General features: G+C 34.5%; 1 protein-coding gene across 1 annotated transcript in view; it reads right to left on the reverse strand.

The window, feature by feature from the left end:
- The window catches only part of PCLO (piccolo presynaptic cytomatrix protein), a 539,133-nt gene that overhangs the window by 170,449 nt on the left and 345,613 nt on the right, over window positions 1-23,071 (reverse strand). Inside the window, exon 11 of the mRNA XM_027838890.1 lies at window positions 11,479-11,604. Within this exon, the coding sequence (XP_027694691.1) occupies window positions 11,479-11,604 (126 nt within the window). The remainder of the gene's footprint in view (window positions 1-11,478; window positions 11,605-23,071) is intronic.

The following is a 23,071-nucleotide window of genomic DNA, read 5'->3' on the forward strand; positions in this document are numbered from 1 at the left end:
GTACATTCATACATATGGGGGGTACAAGACTGATGGTCCTGACAAGGAAATCGAGATCCTGCTACAGAGACAGGAAGAGAACTGAGAGAGGACAAGGCTGTAAAAACCAAGGGGAGAGAGACTTTCTAGGAAGAGATGGGTATTCAACAAAATCAAATGATATAGAGATATCAAGAAGGAATGAGAATTTGTATATTGACATCTTTTGACAATTGTTAAGCTCACAATTAAAAACATATTATTGCATTCAACAATCATCATGTCATCTATCATTGAAAACCACAGTATAAGTTCAGTGATGAAATTGGAAGGCAAACTACTAAGGGCTCAGAAATGAAGTGTGAGGTGAGAAAATGAGAGGCATTAACTAGAGATTACATTTTCTGGGATTTTAGCTGTGGAGGAATAATGTGAGACAGTGGCTTGAGAGATTAGTACAGTTACATGATTTTTTTAAAGAGTGGGAGAAATCAGGAAATGTTGGAAAAATGTAGTGAAGGATAAGAAGAGATTAAAAAATTATTAAGCAAGAGAGGAAAATCAAAGGGCAAATTCCTGTGGGAAAAGAGAAATAAGCAAGGATATAAGTAGAAGGGATGTCATTTTCAAGGAAAGCTACCTCCTTCTCTGATAATGGAGCAAAAGAGAAAATAGAGGATTAGGGTTATATGGAGTATGGAGGTTTTTCCTTTGGAATTCTTCATTGTTTATATGTTATAGCCTGTTCACATCTGCCATGCTCCCTCCCATTGTCAACTGTGCATGCATTTTTAATTCTTCAGAAACCACTGTATTATTCCATGTCTCACTGACAAAATATTGGCCTGAAAAAATTGGGACCTTTCCTTCCCTGGAAACGTTGGGGTCATTAAAAGACTTTTGCAATTTCACAGTCAGATTAAGTCTGCTCCTTTCCTTCTATTCAAATCTGAGTTCAACTCATCCATTGAAAGTACCTGTTCCAGACATAAATACTATTCAACATGTCTACAGTTTTTCTATCCAAATGTGCATCATAATCTAGGAAAGATATATTCTTAATTCACTTGTTCTTTCCTATACATATGATTGGGACAAAAATTTTTTGAGTGGTTACAAATCTCTTCCAGAAAGTTCCAAATTATTCCAGGGCTTGATGAAGCCTGTACAATGCATGTACCAACAGAAACATGTGTAGTATCAAATCATCCAGAGAGTAACCATTTCTTTTGTGCCATTTTCACCTACCTGTAACCACATCCTAATGAGGCAGCTAGGTGGAACAGTGGATAGAGTGCTGGGCCTGAAGTCAGGAAGACTCATCTTCCTGAGTTCAAATCTCACCTCAGGCTCCTACTAGCTCCTCGACCCTGGGCAAGTCACTTCACCTTATTTACCTCACTTACTCATCTGTAAAAATGATCCAGAGAAGGGAAATGGCAAACCACTCCAGTATCTTTGGAAGTAAAACTAAATTGGGTCATGAAGAGTTGGATACGACTGAAATGGCTGAACGACAATGAAGCACTTTCTGAATTCCAATGTTAGGGTCCAACTGTGGAACGATCTGTTAAGTAGTAATCTTTATAGATTTGTCCTATTTTATTCCTGTTTCCCTCTCATATTTTCATCCTTAAATATCCTTAGCATAACTGTCCTTAGTTGGGTTTCCTACCAAACTTTCTTTAAATTAGTTTTACTTAACATTATTTCTCTTGGTATTATGGCATGATCTTGCTCATAATCCTTATCCTTCTTTGTAACATTATACAAGGGAGTTTACATTCTAAATTGCTGTCAACTTGGTCACTATCTCTTTCTACTTGACAAGTAAATCAAATTATTGCTAAATCAGGAACTCTCTGATCTACTTCTTCTTTTTGTGACAACAGACTGAACAACAGTTTAACTTCTCTTTGAAATTTTGTTCGATGCCAAAGCCATTTCTGATATGTATTTCTCATTTCTTATGTCTGATTGCTTGTTTAAATAGTTCAGGACCAAATGATTTTAACTGAATATCATATTTTATTATTATTATTATTCTAAGTCCTTGTTCTTTTCTAATTATGACTTTTACCCTAACAAAAAAGGATTTTGACCCCACAAAAGACAGCTGAATGAGGGATAACTGCCATATCAATAACAGCTCTTTTCCTACATGCTAGACTATATTCTCTCCCCTTTTGTGGTATTATTTGATGCTTGTCATATATCATGCCTACCAATTCTTTTTTTTAAGAAAGTGTTCATGATATCATGAAAAAGGAAAAAAAAAGCAAACCAGGGGCATTAAGGTTCTGATTCTAATTCTGTATATGTTAACACTTGATTATGAGAAGCTTATTTTATTATTGCAAATAGAGTATAGTTTTCTTTGAGCTATAGGCAAAATATATTTCTTTAAAATATTCCATTTTAGCTCAAGATATATAAATCTTTATGAAAGAAATAAATTCACAAATTTAAATTTCTTTGAAAAAGATCTTGGTTATCTTTTGGACTTCCTCATCCAAATCACTACCTGCAGCAAATGATCTTGATAATTGCATCAAATACAACCTGTTCTGAAGATTGTGATGTAGGCAACTTTGAATTGTGACCCAAATACATTTTTCAGGGGAGCATATCCTTCATTGCAATTGCTATACATTAACTTTTTGTTATTTGGCTTAAGGAAATCACCAGGGAAACAATTTTCAACCAAGCATATTACTCAATTATAAAATAAACTTGATGCTATTTGATAAGCTAAAAAAAAAGTAGGAGAATATAAGCTTATAAAACTTGATTGCCCATAAAGCATTTCTTATCTAGTCTGCTCAAGAAACAGACTTGCTAGCTGAATTAAAAAAACAACCTTTAAACAACTTTACAAATATAATTAGAATGATTTGATAACTCAGGAAATTACAGTGCCTTTGGGTATTCATTTTGAACATTAATTGTCATAGCATTGTATTTGCTGTTCAGTTGTTTCAGTCCTATATGACTCTTCATGATTCCGTTCGGGGTTTTCTTGGCAAAGATACTGAAGTGGATTGCCATTTCCTTCTCCAGCTCATTTTAGAGATGAGGAAACTGAGACACTGTTAAGTGACTTGCCCAGGTCATACAGTGAGTAGGTGTCTGAGGTCAAATTTCTTCCCGACTCCAGGCACAGCACTATATCCACTGTACTAGCTACCCTAGCACTGTATATGGCAAGGAATTTGTAACAACTATATAATATACCCTTAACATAGCAACTTAAGACAAATTAAATCTAAAATATCAGCTTGTCATCTTGCAGCATGCATCTTTTTTTAAACAAAAAAAGAGCAGAAAAGATTTAAACTCTCATAAACTGGGTTCACTATGTGATGTCCAATGCTTTAATACATGCAGCAATGTGGAAAGCTTTCTTATTTATCTTAATATATTCATTAATGTGTGGATCTAGCTATACTATCCTCTAATGATCAGGAAGCAGAAATGGCAACTCCTTTTTAAGCTCAGCTCCTGTGCCACTCCCTATATAAAGACTTTGCTGATCAGCCAGCTGCTAGTGCTTCTCTCCTCACTCTAGAAATGACCTTGTATTTGCTTTGCATATATTTTTAAAATATACTTATATACATACACATTTTTCTCTTGATGTAATGAAGAATGTAAGCTCCTTGAGGCCAGGGACAAATTTTTTATGTCTTTGTATTCCCATTACCTATCTCAGAGCCTGGTATATAGGCCCTTGATATATGCTTATGACTGATCTATTTTTATCTATGGTAAGGAACCTTTCACCACAGATCTTGAAATATATTTTGAACAAAAAAGGATATCTATCCCATTGTTATTCCCAAGGAATAAAAAATATTTTTTGTTCTATGGAGTGCCTTATAATAAAGGTCTGGCATTTCACTAAAGACTCCATTAATAAAGATGATGATGGTGATAATATTCTAGCACTTATATAACCCTTTAAAGTTTGCAAAATGATTTATATATGCTAAATAATTAGGTCATAACAACTCTGAGAGATAGTTGCTAGTATTATCTTTATTTTACAAATCAGGAAACTGAGGCTGACAAAGGTTAATTGGCTTGTCCAATGTTACAGAGTTAGTAAGCAGCTGATGCAAAATTTGAATTTACCTAGCAGTTAAGACACTATCACTTACTCTTACTTAAAATGGACACATGAATTTGAAAATCTTGGGATCATAGATTTAGAGATCCAAGAACTCAGAGGTCACTAAGAACAATCCCTTCATATTATGAGTGAGGAAACTGAGGCCCAGAGTGTACAGTGATATCTGAGACGTTTCAGAGGCAGGTCTCAAATGCACTGACTCAATATGCAATCTTTTTTCAACTGCAAGATGCTGATAAATAATGTTATTCAATAGCAGATTAGCAAATCCAGGTATAAAAAGCTATACTAGGATATTTCCATTTTCTTTCTTTTTTGGTTTGTCCTCTATTCCTCTAGAAGCTAATCTAGCTTGCTAGAAGTACATAAAAATCTGATAGCAACAGTGAAAAGGCATTATTTATGTTTTATTTATATTACTCATCATTTATCCATAAATATACATCAAATATATTTAATTTTTGTTTTTGAAACTTCATCATCAGATAAATACTTATAAAACATTATGTATTATTAGACTACAGTGACAAAGCCATATCACAATGTGCCCAAGAGACTTCTTGAGGCTTGTAATTTTGGAAGCTCTCTCACTACTATAACCTGACTAAATCTCATATTCATTTAGAAAATTAAGGATATGTAATCAATTCTTCAAAACTATCAGTTCAAAACATGCTTACCCTCAACTTCTATGTGGCTAAGCTTAGGTTAAAATTAGCATTCAGGTCAACTCTGTAGCAGAAAATAACCAATAAAAGTCAACAATTTGAGTGTTGTATGAGTGGTGTGATGGGAAGAAAGCCTAAGAATAGCAATCTAACTCACAATGCCACAATGTCTTACGGAAAAAAATAGTGTTCAGTGGTGGATTGTGCGTAGGCCTCATGTTTTTGGTAGCAAAAAGTAACAGGGCCATTTTCTTCTCTCTTCTCAGTGTCATCCTAAATCCCTATGTCCTGGGTCACCTTTCCCAATCTGACCAGCACCAGGGGCATTTCTTTTCTTATGCCCCAAGAATGATTCTATTAGTATGAATTTATGAACTGCTATTTTTGGCATGCATATGTAGTTATTTCAAAATGTTTACTACTTAGTAGTTAAAGAAAGGTAGTAAATAAAATACTTTCTTTTTCTACAAACTACAATTCCAAGTAGAATTGTATAATAGAATATTATAATGGTCATATAACAACATAATAGAATAATAACTAAGAATAATTTATAATAGAATCATAAAACCTCAATAGCAAAAGAAACTTTGGCTAGCAGAAGTCTAATCCACCAAATAAACAAGAACTCACTTCATAGTATACTTGACAAGAGGGCATGTAATGTAGTTTTTGATTGAATATTTCCAAGGAAGGGGAATCCACTGTTTGCCATGGCAGCCACATTTGGTCAGCTCTAAACATTAGAGAGTTTTTGCTAATATCAAACCTAAATTTGCCTCTTTGCAACTTCCCTTCATTGACTCTAATTCTTCCCTCTGGGGCCAGGCAGAAAAAGGTCATCCATATGACAATCCTTGAAATATATGAAGAAAGGTATGTCATGTCTTCCCTAATCATGCCTTCTCTTCTCCTCACAAAACATTCTAGGTTCTTTCAACCAATCCTTATCTCATATAACTTTAGCACCCGTACATGACTATGCAATATAAAAATCACTCTTTGACAGTTAGAAACTCATTGATCTACATTCACAAATTGATGAATGATTACTGCATCTTTAATGAAAACAAATTCAGTTTATAAATTAGAATGAAAGATCTCTAGAAGGAAAGAGACAGTCCTCCAACTCCCTACTCTATTACACAAATTATGCTTAAAGAATTTGAATTAATATGTGGAACCCCATGGCTCAAAGAAATAGCTTTGAACTCACATAGTCCCAAGATCATAACCTGGAAGTTTCTCAATAACCATATTCTTGGCTTGTATCCCTGTCCAATATTTTCCTCAAATTTAGTTCATGTTCTCCTGTAGAAGTATTCATTTTCCTCCCAAAAGCAACTGAGGCTATCAACGCAACTGAACTTAAACCCACCTTATTAGAGTGAATTTTGTAGGCGACATCCCTCATGTGGAAGCTCCTGGTTCCCTCCTTTACTGTTCCAGAAACAATCTCTTCAAAGACTTATAACAGCAATAGATGAAGCCTCTAGATTCAATACTAGTATGGTTCCTGGGTCCACTTCATGTGAGCTACCTTTATCTTGGCTCTCAGCCTTTGCTGCCTCCTGTTTACCAGCTTGTTCCTTTCAACATGGTCCTGCAGGAGACCGCTGCCATCTGTCCATTGCTCTTCTCTTGCCTCAGGCAATTCTAACTACTAGTCTTTCAAACATCTTTCTGCCTCCTTTTCCCAGTCATCAATGGGAAGTCTTTCCTCTCTTCCTCACACCAATCCCTAATTAGTCCATTTTCTGCCAAAGTTTCCAGAGCCCACAGCATCATGGGAAGGTAATTCCCTTTCCTATAAATGTATGTACATTGCTGCCTCCCGTCTGCACATCTCCTCTCTGCAAGGATTGATAAAGAAAATGGATGAGGAACTCTTTGCATGCCCAACTCTCATATTTCCTTGCTACAATCACTACAATCTATCCCTTCCTTCCCTCCCTTCTCTTCCTTCTCCCTCTGATTATATATGAGGTTATGAACATACAGTAGAAGTTGACTATCAATCAAGCATGTTTGTTTAATTAGAGAAACAACCAGCTGTCGTTTGACAATCTGGAAAATTAGTTATAAGTGTAGTATTTTATACAATTAGAATTTGTCATTTGAAAAACATCATATGAAAAATCAATAGCTCTATGTAGTCTACTTTTCTGTCTCCCCTCTTTTTTCAGTTTAGGCTTTTACTTTTTTACTTCATAGCAAATCAGCAATTCCCTTACTCAGAGTAGTTTTCCCAACGTCAGTCAATCAATCAATCAACAATTTATGAAATACTTAAGTTGTGCTAGGTACTGTGTTAAGCATTGAGGGTACAACCCCGATAGAGGTGTGAGGGTTGGCATTTTTTGTTATCTTAGATAGCAAATAGCTTAGTCTTTGATTCCATCTGTCAAGTTTATCTTGACATCAGTACTGTACAAAAATGTAACATGTTCCAATAGTGTGGCACATTACCATTAAGGAATGAATAATGGTAACTGTGATCTCTAAGTACAAGTTTGCTTTGGAGATGTTGATATTTTATTTAATATATTTTTTTGTTTTATTTTTGTTTGTTTGTTTCTTGTCTGGTAATGGGGTTAAGTAACTTGCCCAGGTTCACACAGCTAGTTAAGTGTCAAGTGTCTGAGGTCACATTTGAACTCGGGTCCTCCTGACTCCGGGGCAGGTGCTCTATCCACTGCGCCACCTAGCTGCCCCAAGTTGTTGATGATTTAGCAAGACGTTAAATGCTCAAGGTAGAAGTTTCTGTGAATTCCAAAGTGCCTATGACAGGAAACAAAGTATCACTTGCACTAGAGATCTTGAATACCGATTTTTTTCAAATTCTCTGCTATACAGTAATCCTCATTCTTCACATTCAAAAAATAAAGCACTATCACTTTTGACTGATTCCAACTCTAGATGGAAAACAAACCCATAAAGTGAGTTTGTTTTATGAAATGCCACAAAGATACTGCTGCAAAATCAAGTTAGATTCATATGGTGGTAAAATAATATCCGCTTAAACTTTATATAGTGTCTAGGAAAGATGGATAATGTAAGCCATTAAAACTGAAAGGCAAAAATAAAATCATAGATATATCTAGAACACTTTTTTTAAACAATAGAAACACATTTTTATGAAGTTCTACAGTATGACACGTCAAGCATTACCATTCTTATTCAATAATTTTATGTACCAGTGATTCTATAAACAAAGATATAGGAGAATAAATGAACAAACAAAAAATAATAAGCTCAAGTAATAATAAAATAATAAATCCCAAAATGTCACCAAGTAATCCATCTAAGACCTTCATTTTACATGTGAAGAAACAAAGTCCCAAAGAAATTAAGTGATATAATAGATAACAACGATTTAATAATGATGATGATGATTCTATGTAAGGGTTGCAAAGCACTTTACAAATTTATCTCATTTTGTCCTCAGAACAAACCTGGAAGGCAGATGTTATTACTATCCACACCTTACAGATGAGGAAACTGAGGAATACAGAAGTTATTTGCCCAAGGTCACATGGCTACTAAATATCTGAAGCTGTATTTGAACTCAGATGAACCTGCCTCCAGGCCTAGTCTGTGAGGCTGCTCCTAATGCAAGTCCTGTGCTCTTTATATTAAACAAGCTTTTATTATATATATTATTTAAAATAAGCTTTCCACAGTAAAATAACTTCCCTATTTTAGTTTACTATTTCCACTTATAATCATAAATTGTGACTATGAGTGAGGGAAACAAATAAATTTCTCTTCATTTCTATTTATTTCTGTGCTTTTGTCTTTTTAGTCAATTCCTTTACAATCTACCCTACTATTACAAAAATAGAAGATATGGCAATTATTAGAAATGACAAATACTTAGGGACTGGTACAAAGGTGATTTGTACTTTATTATGTAACTATACGCTACCCATATATTTGGGGTATGTCAACATAAAAAAAAGAGCAACCCTAAATTTGAATGAAATCTTTTCTTTTCCCAGTTAATCAATAAACATTTATTAAGTGCCTGCTATGTTCCAGGTACTGCACTAATCACTGGAGACACAAAGAAAAGCAAAAGCCAGTCACTACTCTTGAAGAGTTAGAAGACAAGTGAGGAACAAAAGTTTTTGTACAAAAGTGGCTTCATTTCAAAATTTCTAACTCCAATCTTTCGAATAAGAATTTATTTGAAAATGATGCAAAAAAGTTCTATTACTTTTAGTTCCACATATATGGAACTTCTAGTCCCATATATAAAATAATATTGGATATTGAAGAATTTCAAAAAGCTTATATAATCTTAACCATTTTAGTTACAATTTGCTTGTCTCTCCTAAATTGGTAGGAGAAAACACAGTCTCCAAAACTTTCAAACTATGCCACATTCTTGACCTCTCAACAATTTCCCCCATCCTTCTTCCATATCCAATCTGGTGCCAAGGACAATTTTTTTTACAACACCTCTCCAATAAGGCCCTGTCTCTCTGACACTTCCACCATCTTGGTACAAACCCTCATCATCTTGCACCTGGACTACCGTAATAGCCTGCTGTTTGGTCTGTCTCAGTTTTCTCCTTATTCCAGTCCATCCTCCATTTAGCCACCAAAATGATTTTCCCAAAGTGTAGGTCTGACCTTATCACAACCTCAACTCAGTAAATTCCAGTGACTCCCTATCACCTACATGATCAAATACAAAAATCCTCCAGTTGGTGTTTAAAGTCATTCAAAACCTAGCTTCATTCCCTACTCCCCTCCACTTTTCTTGTACCTTGTGCCCCTCTCACCCCTCCTGCCTCCAAGTACTCTGTGAACAAGTGATACTGGCCTCCTTGGTCACAAACAACACACTTCATTTTTTGGCTCTGGGCATTTTCTCTGGCTGTCCTCCGTGCCTGGAATGTCTGTCTTCCTTATGTTTACCTCCTGGCTCCCCGGCTTCATTCAAGTCCTAGCTAAAATTTCACTTTCTACCAGGAGCCTTTCCCAATGCCTCTTAATCCTAGTGACTTTCCTAAATCAATTATTTCTCATTTTTCCTATATATCGTTCATTTGTACATATTTGTTTTCTGGTTGTCTGCCCCATTAACTTGTCAGTTTCTTAAGAGGACTATCTTTTGCCTCTTTATATTCCCAGCACTTAGCACAGTGCCTGGCACATAGTAGGTACTTAAAAAATGGTTACTGACCAACCTAATATGTATAGTTGTTTTTCATCTCTGCTTCTCATAATTAAATGAAAACTGTTGTGCTCTTGGAAAGTATAATATGACTAAGAAATGACCAACTATATTTTCATTTTAACTACTCAGTATTATACATAAAACAAATAGTTTCTATGTATCACACTTCTTCACAATCAAGTACAGAGTTGAAATTCATTTTACTATCTCTCAGGCTGAAAAGGCAGTGAGAACTTGCACAGTGACAGACAGTGTCCATCAAACTTCTGCCATAGCTGATTTATGTTATAACATATATGCCATAACCAATTACTTTTTAGAACATGTCAACATGAAAAAGAACGCAGCATTCAAATCTGGTCTAATACATGTGGTCTAATTTAATGCAGCTAGTCTACATTCTCAAATGACAAAGCAGGAGAACAGAAGCCAAATGGTAATAGAATTAAGCAACTCCAACCTCAGAGTACTAGTCTCAGTTATTTAGACCAGGTCTTGCTTATTTGGCTCAACATGTTCTGTCTTACTAATACCCTATCAATTATCTCTTTCTACTTTTATGTTCTACAGCTAGTTAAGAATTAAAAGACTTGCACAATGACTATTTCTAGTTCATCTCTATCATCACAGGAACCGTCCCCCTCCTAGTATCTTTTCATTGTCACTTGGGACCAAACCAATATAATGTCCAGACAAATGGATTCAAATATACCCATTCTGCTAAGATGATAAGATTTATTTTGAGGGAAAAAGAATGTTAGGAAAAAACACAAGTAAGTTTCCATTAAAACATAAAATATAACAGAGAAAAATATGGAAATAAATGACCACTAAAGTAAAATAAAGAGGCATCTGAGATGACTAATATTTGTTATTGAGAACCCAAAGCTGATACACTGTGTGATTTTTGTGAGTGCAAAAGGAGTCTAATTTGATTACCAGGTAGCAATTGGAAATCAATACCTAATGTTTTCAGAATCCAGCTAAACTGTTCTAAAAAGAAAAACAATGAAATATATAGTTAATAGACCATTAACTACATTGTGTACAATTCATCATAACTTGAAGATTCTAAAAATACCATGAGGCAGAAAATCAATAAGAATTTTTTTAGCTCCTAAGTTGCCGTGTATTTATTGCTATTGTAAAGCAAATAACAATTTGCTTCTTCTTGGTCCTGATGGAAATATAAGTCAATAACCCAACCCAAACTATTTTGGAAAATTTTTCACAAAGCACAAACACCTTGGAATAACTAGATTTGTCCAAATTAAGCAGGACTTTCAAATGCCTAACAAGCCACTAAAATGAAAAAAAAAATGAAATTGAAAACAGAACATAGTGATATTATCAGTAAAAATTTTAAGAATCCAAAACAAATTAAATACCATTTAATTAAGTAAATACACCCAAGACAAAGTAAATGACATGCCACTAAAACTCATATGCAAATTAATGATGTATAAAAGTTCTTCATTTCTGGAATTTTAAGTTAATCAATTTTTTCTCACCTTCAATTAGTTTTCCTGTCTGCTCTGCACTTCCACCAGGGAGGATCTTGGCAATATAGGCTCCGATTTCTCCACTGCTTCCTGGGATTTCTTTGCCACCTACTATTCTGATTCCTAACCCATTACCTATTTAAAAAAATAGATATTGGAAACTATAAGAATTAAGGTAACATATCAGAGAGTAATGAATAAAGCTCCACGAATTTAGACATTAACAGTCATACAATGTATACAGATAGTATGCAAACCATCCCAATCCAGCAAGCATTTATTAAACTCTGATCACATGCCAGACACTATCTTATCCAGGTATCTATACACATAAGTTGAAATTAGATACCATAAAAATATTCGCCCATTATTTCAATGACTTTGGGATATCTTGATGGACTTTTCTGGGCATTTCCCCAGTACACAGGTAACTGGGGAATAGGTCTACATTAAAAATGAACAACCAATTTTTGATCAGATCTGAATCTAAATGCATAACCTAGGTGGGCAATTAAGGAGAAAGAAGTCTTGTTTGATAGCTTCCAACTCCAACCTAATTAAAATTAATGTTTTTATGCATGTGTCATTCTCAATTTTTTTGAAGTTTCTCCTTGTAGTCCTATTGGTGAGGATAATCATTTGCAAATGCCATCCAGCCTTTACAAAAATTGTCCTCCTCTAAAAATGTTGACTAAGGAGTAGTACCATCTAGGAAATTATATAGTATTCACTTCATATGTCTGTGAAACCCAATTACTTCTCATTTTATTAGTGAGGGAAAATAACTAATAATAAAAGCTAGCATGCATATAGCACTATATGATTTACAAAGCACTTTAAATGTTATTTCATTTGATCTGCACAACAACCCTGTGAGTTACATGCTATTATTATCCCCATTTTACAAATGATGAAACTGAAGTAGAGAGAAATTAAATGACTTGCTCAGGATCACAGAGCTAGTAAATATCTGAGGCAGGATTTGAACCCAGATTTTCTTGTCTTCAAGTACTACTCTCAATCTATTATACCACAAACCTGCCTCATGAATGTGATAACCTGATTCATTTAAATATGTAAATGCCTGTGGTTGATCATAAATACATAAATGTAATTACAATTCATGAATTTTTCTAATAATTGTTTCCCCATTATCAATATTAGTTCAAGTTTAGTTATTTTAATGGCATTGATTTCGAGGCAGTCTAAAATATTCTTCTTAAAGACATTTAATTCTTTATATTATGTTTTGAGGAATAGAATGGGTCAGGACTAGAGGTGAGCACAAGTAGCAAATTAGAGATAGGTTAGGGAGAAGAAATGTTTGCACTTAGACATAATTTCCTATGAGGTACATATTATAAAATTGCCAGCTCTGTTTTCAAGGTCACTCTGATCTTAGCAAATGATTTACAAGTACAGATAGGATTGCAGTTACATGATTTATTTTTATTATAAAATTTAAATAGTAATTAAATTTGAAAATATTAGAAGACAGCATTTAAATGGTGGCCAGAAAATGGTACCTATAGCCAAAATATCAGTATTTTAATTCTACCTCCTTTTTACAAAATATCTGGCTTGCCTCAGTTATAACAATAAGGAAAAAAAAACCATTATATTTCTTTAAAATTTCAAAGTGCTTTGCATTTATTGGTTGATTTTTACCCCCATTTGATCCTCGCTATACCTTGTAAGATAAGTAATACCAGTATTATTATTAATTATTATTATTTCCATTTTACGGATGAAGAAACTAAAGTTCAGAGAAGTGACTTACCTAAGGGTCACACAGCTAGTAAATGGAAGAGCTAAGACTTGAACCCTGGTCTCCTGACTCCATATCAGTTATTTTTCCAACAAGTAAATTAAAATCCCTGTTCAGTTGCTTTAAAACAAAATCTGAAAATACCTCAAAGTCAAATGAGTATGGAATCAGAGAATATTAAGAGTAGAAGAGATGTTAGAAAGACTAGACCTTAGGGGTAGGTGAAGGAACAAATGATAGGTTGGGTTGGGAGAGAGGGGAGGCAATCGAGTTATTTTCCTTCTCCTAAGAGGGCAGAACTGAGAGTAGACAACTAGGGTGGAGAATTCACTTCCTTTCAATCCAACCCATTACACTTATAAACAAAACTGTTCTAAGGAAGTTTTTCCTGATATTGAGCTAAAATCTGCATCTTGGTAATTCCTTAATTGCTTAATTGCTCTTAGTTGTTTTCTCTAGAGTCAAAAATTCAAATCCCTTTCCACATTTCATATCTTCAAATGATGAAAATGAATTCCGAGAAATTCAGAAGACATACATGTACTTGTACAGAACAATTTATATGATGTTCACTACAAGATAAAGAAAAACACCATTGAACAACCTCAGAACTTTGATTAAAGAAGTAACCAATTGTGACTTCAGTTGACTAACCAATAATCAAACTGTATCTTAGCAGAGAGATGGTATAGTATAGGTGCAGAGTGGAGCCTGTGTTTTCAGATGTGGCTATTGTGTTGATTGTTTCACTTCACTTGTTAAAAGGGAGGGCTTTGGGAGTAGGGGTGGGGAAAGGGCAGTCACTGGGAAGTAACAGTGCTGCAAAAAGAAAGTAGTATTGATAGATAATCCATTTCAAGATAGTCCTTCAAATACTTGAAGGCAGTATATAGGATCTGACACACTGATACTAGTACTTATATATGCAGAAATATTTATAATCATTTTTAGTAGGTAAAAACTTGGAACAATGCATTTGTAAATCAGTTGGAAAATAGTTGAGCAAACTGTGATTATAAAAATATAAAGATATTATTATGCTATAATAAATGATTAATATAAAGAGTTGGGGGTACTTGGGAAGACTAACACAGAGGAAAGTAAGGAGAACCAGTTGCTCAATTGCCATAATTACCAAATAATGTAAAGGAAAACTTTGAAAGGTTAAAATTCTAGTTATTACAGTCACTAATTGTGACTTTGGATCACGACAATGAATCATGGCTCCCAGTTTTCATTATTAATACGGTAAACAATAGGTATAGAACAAGATATGGGCTATTAAACATGGCCACTGTTGGGATTTGTTATGCTTGATTATACTTATTACAAGGAAAAAGTTCTATTGCTGAAATTTAGGAGACTCATAGTGAAATGACAAATATTTTTTAAAAGACCATCAATAAAACTTTGAAAAATTATTTAAAAAATTTCCTATAGAGACATATAAAACTCCAGTAAACCCATTAGTTTAAACAAGCTGTAACTATTAGTGTACAAATAGTGATATGATATGCTTTTCCAACTGTTGATTCTGTAAATTAGAGCTTCTAAATAGAGAAATACTTTACTAATCTAATGACCAGTTGGGAACTCTAAAGTATTTTTTCCAAATCTGGACAAAATTCAACATGAATGTGGCAGAATGAAGTTATTCATGCACAGAACATATAATAAAACACATGGAGCCTTTTATTACAATAACCACTCATATGTAACATTTGTTCCCATGTTTATTGGGATGCCAAAATATCCACATGGAAGAACAACCTTGTGATGTAAGTGACGGGACACTGGCATGTAAATGGTATTGCTGAAATGTTGGTCTGACATAGCAATATATAATTATTCTCCAATATGAGATGTCTCTTGATAATCAATTAGTTGCACTAGGTAACTAAAAAACCCGAACCAGATTTCATCCCTAACTCCTTCCTTGTGGAGAATTAAAGAAATGAGCAGGAAAGGGAAACATTCAAAGCTTAACAAAGATGATATTAAGGTGCAGTTCTCCAAGACAGGTTAAACAAAGGAAAATAATAAGGGCTGATATGAATTATGGTTAGGCTGGTGTTGTTAGGAACAGAAATCTAACAGGTTCCTCAAATCCAGCCTTTCCCTGTGTCTAGAATATACTATCTCTTCCTCTTTGCCTCTTAGAATGTTTAGCTTCCTGCAAGGCTCAGCTCATTGGTCACTTCTGGGGGAAAGGCATTCCCTCCTCAGATTAACCTGTATTGACTTACATGTCTGTAGGTTATATCCCTCAATAGAATGTAAATTCCATGACAGCCAAATGTTTGTCACTGTCTTTCCATCCCTAGTACCTACTGGGGATTCTACAAAATGATACCATGGTATCTTTCCTTGTACATAGTAAATGCTCCAGAAACGATTGTTGAATTTAATTTAATCCAGCTCCTTCTTGAGATTTCCTTATTTCTATGAATGAAATTATCATTCTTCCAGTCACCTTGGTTAGAAAGTACCAGTTCATCTTTGTCTCCCTCTTTTCTTCTGTCATCTTATAAATAACCAGTCACCAAATCCTATCCATTCTTCTTCCATAATAGCTCTTGCATGGTATTTCATAGAATGAGACTTCAGAGGCCACCGATTCAAGCCCCTTATTTCACATATTAGGAAATTCAGGCCCAGAGAGATTAAGTAACTAGTTTTATTGTTGATTAAGTGGCCAAGCTGGGATTTCAACTTTGGTTCTCTGTCTCTAAATCTAATTCTCTTTTCACTGCGCTACAAGGCTTCCATCTTTATCCATTACCATAGCCACCACTGTGTACCAGGCTCTCACTATCATGTCTCATATCTCAATATCATGTCTCACTTATTGTAGTAGACTCCTCGCAATTCTTATCCCCAGTCAAGGTGAAGTTATTAATTTACTGTGAGAGAGATACAGCAATTATAGCAGGAAGTTTAATTTGTTTTTGATAAATTGTTTTGCTGTGACATAGAAAGCAAAACTGCTGCTTGGTAAATAGTTATTTAATCTGTTACTCCTATTAACCAGACAGGATGCTGTGTTATGAAGAATTAAGTACTAAAAAAAGGGCAGGGGAGCGCCTCCTAGAGCCTGAGGAAACTGAGGCATAGGAAGTTTAAATTACTTGCTCAAGGTACCACTGATAATATATGGTATACAGAATCATATTTCAACCATGCTACTTCTGGGTCTTAGTTTCAAAATATGTATAATGGGTATAATAATGGATCTATTGACCTCACATCATTTGTTGTAGGATATCAAGTGAGATATGAAAATATATGAAAACACTTTGAAAAATAAAAGTGCTGTGTAAAATGAAAGATATTACTGTTATCAAAATGGTTAAGTACATACTATGAACTATTCCAAGAAAAGGAATTCACCTCCATCCTGCCTCATCCTCAGTCCATTGAAAACTCAGCAGAAATCCCTTTAAAAATTTATGGCAACCCAACACGTCAACACAGGAGGTAAGTGAAGACTGAAGAATGTCTGATTGAATTTGATCAACTTTGTGCCTGAGATCCCATTTTGGAAAATAAAAAGCTTCTTTATTTTTAGTTGCCACATTTGCAACTGATCATGAGATAGGCTGACAAGAATAATGGGAAAGGTTCATAACACGTATCAGAACAATTATGAGTGAAATGATGTGTGACTATTAATAGCACATCCAGGTGAAATGTGGAAAAAATATCAAAGAAAATTCCAGTCACTGCAGGATGCAGAAAAATAAAAGGAGAATATTTGAAAACATGCTCTTTTTATTAGAGCTTATAAAAGCCCAAAATACATTGTCTCACTAAATGATAGTCATGTACCCTGGTTTGCACAAAGAAATACCCTGCTGTGTGCTGGGGAGATTTATTCTATAGTTCTCTGTAAATTACCTTCAGTATAAAGAAGTGATTCCTGAAATTCTCATCTGAATGTCTTTTCACTGGTTGGAAGATACATAACTACATAAAAGGACAATTTCGTAAGTTCACAGCATGAAGAAAAACTGTTAAAATTCATCTCATTCCTCTATGTAGAAACCTATAAAGTATTTATATAACCTGATGACAGCTGTAAATGTGCACATATTTAGCATAGGTTTCAGATAGGGTTATGTTCTTCTGACAAAGCTGAACTTTGTATGAACCTCTTAAGCAACATTCACATACTAGCCACACATTTCCTTACCATTTGTGCAAGGCAATCAGCATTTTATATTTAATAATTCTGTTTTAAGAAATAGATTTCTTGCCTCAGTGCCAGTCCAAAAGGTACTTAGTCTGCAATTCTGGAAAAATCCTTCATTCCCCCTAAAAAGGAGAGCTATGAATGACTGCTCAAACAAGTAAACAGCTTAAAGAGAAAATAAATTCTATCCTCCCCCCATAGAGACAAAGCAAAACAAAACCCAACAATATTTAATTTTTAACTGTTGGGAAAAAAACAGTAAAAATATCAAGTGCTCTTCAACATTTTGATACAAAATCCATTCAACAAACAATAGAATCACTCAAAATATTACTGGATAAATCTTTGACACATTAAATGACACAATTTCCTTATCTATGGGTTTCTATAAATGTCTTAGGAAGTTGAGAGTGAAAAATAGGTTTACTATTCCCCCTCCCACTACCAACATAGGTTATGAAAGTTTTTTACTTCAATTTTAACTTAACACATTGTTATTGTTATTGTATATGTAAATGGAGAGAATGGGGAGGGAGGATGGGAGAGAGGAGGAGAGGAAAAGAAGGAGAAGAAGGGAAAGAGAGAAGGAGAGAAAGAGGGAAAGGAAGGAAGAAGGAGAGGGAAAGAGAGAGAGAGAGACAATGAATAAGGAAGCTCATATAGGTGCCTTGCCCATGGTCACACATCTATTATGTGGGGGAAGCTAGATTTGATCTCAGGTATTCCTTGACTTTAGTACATCATTGACTAGCCCCCCCCCCCGCCCTTTCTTGTTAAGGATTGTAGGACCAAGCCTCAAATTTTTGCGTGGATTATATCCACATCAGAAGTATGACCATCACAGGCTTTGTTAAGAATTTATTAACTAACAAACCCAAAATAACAAATAATAAAAAACAGTGCCCAGAGAGGAAAATATTGCTTGGTCTGTTTTTGTTATAACATCATCTCCTATAAGAGATTTATACTATACTATATATAAGACTTTTTTTCCATTTTACCCAGTTTAAAAAATTTTAATGATAAAAATTATTTTCATTCCAAAATTTTTATCTATTTTTTTCTCTCTCAGAGGCATGTCAATTGCAAGTCATTGATCACTACTGATCATTGTTAAATGCTGAAACTTACACATAACTGTTTATACAAGGGAAACAATAAAAGCTGCTGACTGAGTTATTTACATAGGTAATTAAAGTCTGGTTCTGGATCATTTGACATTAATGTAACTGTTTGTTTGGCCCAACTGAGTAGTAGTTGTCTATGCAGGACCATGATCAAAAAGGACCTCAGAAATATGGCACTTCCTCCTTCTAAGTATCCATTTTCTCTTCTGTAAAATTATGGACTAAGTAACTTATAAAGTTCCTTCTTGTACATCCAAGTTTTGAAATTAGAAGTTAATGATGGAGATCCTTTCCAGACAACTAGTTAAGAGTACAAGCTTAATAAATACATAGTAATCTATTTACATACATTATTTACAGTTTGGGGCTATAATAAAGTATTTCCACAGTGACCAAGGGAAGAGTATTCTTGGCAGAGCTTTCTAGAATCATTGTGAATTTTTTGTGTTTGTAAGAATTACTTGACCATGTTTCCTGATATAATGGACAGAGAGCTAGCCTTGTGTTCAGGAAGAACTGGTTTCAAACCCCACCTTTGATATATACTGCCTATATGAATCCAGGGAAGTTATTAATTTCCCAGTACTATGGACAACTCTTTAAGACTATACATTTCAGAGCAGTACTGACCTGAATTAGCAATAAGTTAGCATTTATATGGGTCTTTATGGTTTGTAAAACATGTTACAAATACTATCTCATTTTATTTTCACAATAATGCTGGGACCTCCAAAAGACTCACGATGAAAATTGCTATTCACACCCAGAGAAAGAAATATGGAGTCTGAATGCAGATGGAGGTATACTATTTGCTCTCCTTTTCCTTTGATGCTTTGTTTTATTGCTTCATTCTCGAGGCTCCTCCCATTAGTTACTAATTGTTCTTACATCATGACTGGTGGGAAAATATGCTTAACATGAATGCATATGTAGAGCCCATATCAGATTGTATGCTGGCTGGGCTGGGGCAGGGGAGAAGTAGGAGTGGGAGAAAATTTAAAACTCAAAATCTTATGGAAGTAAATGTTGAAAACTAAAAATAAATAAATTAATTATCCAAAAAAAAGGAGGTTGAACCAGAAGGCCTCTGAAAAAAATAAAAAATAAAAAATAAATGCTTATCAAAAATAATGCTGGGACTTTTATTTATCCCTGAGATCTATTCTTATCTCCATTTTACAGATAAGGAACTGAGGCATAAAGAGTTTAAGTAACTTGCCTAGGGTCATACAGCCAGTGTCAAAAGCCAGATTTAAACATAGGTCTTCTTGAATGCAAGGCCACTGCTTTAACTACTGCTCTATCTTTTCTCATCTGGAGAGCTCCTTCTAATGAAATCACGGACCCAGTACTATCCATTACATAATATGATGAAACTTGCAGATGAATATGTGTTATCCTCAAAGGCTTTAACTTGATTTGAAATGTGACAAATATGTCAAGGAAAATATGAGAAGGGGGAAAGAGAGAATAAGAGATGGGGTGGGTGAGGGAGTACCAGAGTTAAACAGTGAGTGCTAGAAAGATAATTGTCAGTTTAATTGAGATTTGCTGATGGACAGAACAAAAGAATTCCCACAACAACTGCAGGTAATATGAATCTACGCTTTCAAAAGCCAGTGGAATGGGGCCTGAGTCAGAAAAATAACATAAAGTGATGCCATACTTTCTTAAAATTTAATATCTTTTTTCCCCAAGAGTATATCATATCTACCTACCTGTCTCCCAGTGAATGATCTTTACTACTATGAAAGAGGAGTTTATGAAATAAATACAGCCTCTACTATATTACAGCTCATGACTGCAAACAAACTAGCCTGAGAGTCAGACAAGGAAAGTCATACATAAAGAAAGGGGATATACACCCAAGTTCAAATATGTTACTATGGGGAAAACAAGATGCCACACATAAACAGAAAATAGAATGAAACAAAAGGGCACTGAGAAAAGGCCAGGGTGAAGACCAGGGAAGTACTACGAAGCAAATAGCTGCCAGTGAGGCCGTCAGCTCTCTGCCCCACCAACTTTTGCTTTTCTTATCAAGGCCCATGAAAACTGTGTTCTCTCACTGAGATTTGAAACTTTTCATTCTTTCCTACTATTAAAAAAACATGTAGCATGTATCTAATAAGCCTAAGTATACGTCAATGTATCAGGGCAGATGGAAACAAAAATAAAAATAAAAACAAAACAAAACAAAAATTTTAAAAAATGATCTAAATTAGGTAATATGGTACAGTGGAATGTGTGCTTGGAGGATTTAGAGACAAAGAACCCGGGTTAAAATCCTTTCTTTTCTATGTACTACCAATATAACAGTGGGCAAAGGTCACTTCACCTTCTGGTTTCCAGTTTCCTCATCTATAAAACGAAGCTGTTTGGACTAAATGGTCTGTAAGGTCCCTTCCAGTTCTAAATCTGTGATTTTATGATAATTTCATTATGTTCATAAACACAATCTGTCAGTACTTGCATTTAAATGCAAGAGACCTTGGTCCACCCTGACATGAAAGTATTACTACAAAAAGGGATCTTTTTAAAAAAATAAAAATAAATTAGTATCTTTGAATGCCATTGTTCTTAGAAAGTATACAATTTAAAGTCAAATATTTTCTTTCTTATTTCCTGTGGAAAATGAAGAGGAAGAGGAAGAAGAAGAAGAAGATACTACCAGCAGGATATATAGTGGTTTTCATCCAAATTTTTTTGTTAAAAAATTTCTCATCTCATTTTAAGGAAGATGCTCTTCTTACTTAAAAAACATCAGCTTGATATCAGTCTGTGCATCTTTCCAGGGAAGATAAAGAGTTCGGTTAAAGAAGGAAAGGGAATAAGTATTTATTTAGCTTCTACTCAGTGCCAGGCACTTTAGAAACATTATTTTATTTGACTCTTACAACAACCCTCCTAGTTAGGTGCTGTTAGTATCCTCACTTTACAGTTGAGGAAAGTGAGGCAAACAGACTCGGACAGGGTTGCTGGAGACAGCTAGTTAAGTTTCCAAGGCTAGATCTGAAGTCAGCTATCTTCAGGCCCAGTACTCTATCCACTGAGACATGTAAAGGGAGCTATTTACCATTTTTGTTGGTGCAGAGAAAGCTAATTGGTAATAACTCATTGATTCAATAATAATCATTTATTAAATACCTATTTCATGCCAAGAACTCTCCTAGGTGTTAAGGATACAAAGAGAAAAATGAAACATTTCTTTCTATATTCTACTGGAGAAAACCATTATAAATAAATGTGACTTGTGGCCCAAGGTTACTGGATGCCTCCATACTTACATGGAGCCCCAGTCTGATCCTGGGGACCATCATGAGAAGCTAATTTTCTCCTTTCAAGCAAACAAGCCCCAAACCCTTAGAACATGTGACAATGCAAAGTTGTCAAGAGGACACTAGGACATATAAAAAACACAGAAGTTATTGAAGGAATAATTGATGCCCCTAAACATAAAGGTAACAAAACAAACAAAACACTTGAATATCCTATAAACTCCCTTTTGAAATGAAATTAGGGTTTCTACCAAACAACCCCAACATTCTGGTGATTGTTTCAAAAGGCTCCTACTAAATCTCACCAGCACTCTCCAAAACATATCAACATTTCCTCCAATACTTTCTTAAATCTAGAAACTAACAAATTAACAAATTAAGCCTTGAATAATACCATTTGCTCATTTCTGAAGTGTAAATGTTCACACTGAAAATTTAACAATTATTGGTTTGAATTGGTTCCAGCAGTTCTGGATCGGCCCCCTCCCCTAATACTTTGAGAGCTGGTGGCACATAGTAGGCACTTAATAAATATTGGAACAAGCAGTTCCTGCCCATCTGACTTGATATTTCATTTGTTTTCAAATGTTCATTGTTTTGCTGTCTTTCTTCTCCTCTGTCTCTTCCCTGAGGAAGAAAATCGTAAAGCAGAAGTATATATTTCATAATTTATTACCTACTTTTCAACGTCCCTTTCTTCGAGTGAACAATTGGTTAAAATTATCATCTTCATCCTCATTATTATTATCATTAATAGTAGTAGTAGTAGGAGGAGGAGGAGGAGGAGTAATAGTTGTTGTTCATGGATTTTTTTTTAAGGATAGGAAAACAAATCACCTATTTAGAACTCATTATGTACATCTGGATATCAGGTTCAAAGTAATGCTCTGCATTTTATTTGTATGGGAAGATATGACCAGATTTAGCTGGAAAATATTTTATATGGCATCAATATAAACAACTCTTTTAGAGAGATAGAACCAAAAAAGAATGACAAAGCAATAGAAAGGTGAAATATGAAATTAATAGAAAGATATTTATTGCTACCTTGCATATATATTCTATAAATCAAAATTCTCAATATCAAAAGCCCATTCTATGTAGGATAATTATCTATATATATATATATGTGTGTGTGTGTGTGTGCATGTGTATATCTGTCTGTCTATCTATCTATCTATCTATCTATCATCTATCTATCTATCTATCTATCTATCTATCTATCTATCTATCTATC

The sequence above is a fragment of the Vombatus ursinus genome, unplaced genomic scaffold (genome assembly GCF_900497805.2).
Source record: "Vombatus ursinus unplaced genomic scaffold, bare-nosed wombat genome assembly UNPS02014830.1, whole genome shotgun sequence".
Classification (NCBI taxonomy): Eukaryota; Metazoa; Chordata; class Mammalia; order Diprotodontia; family Vombatidae; genus Vombatus; species Vombatus ursinus.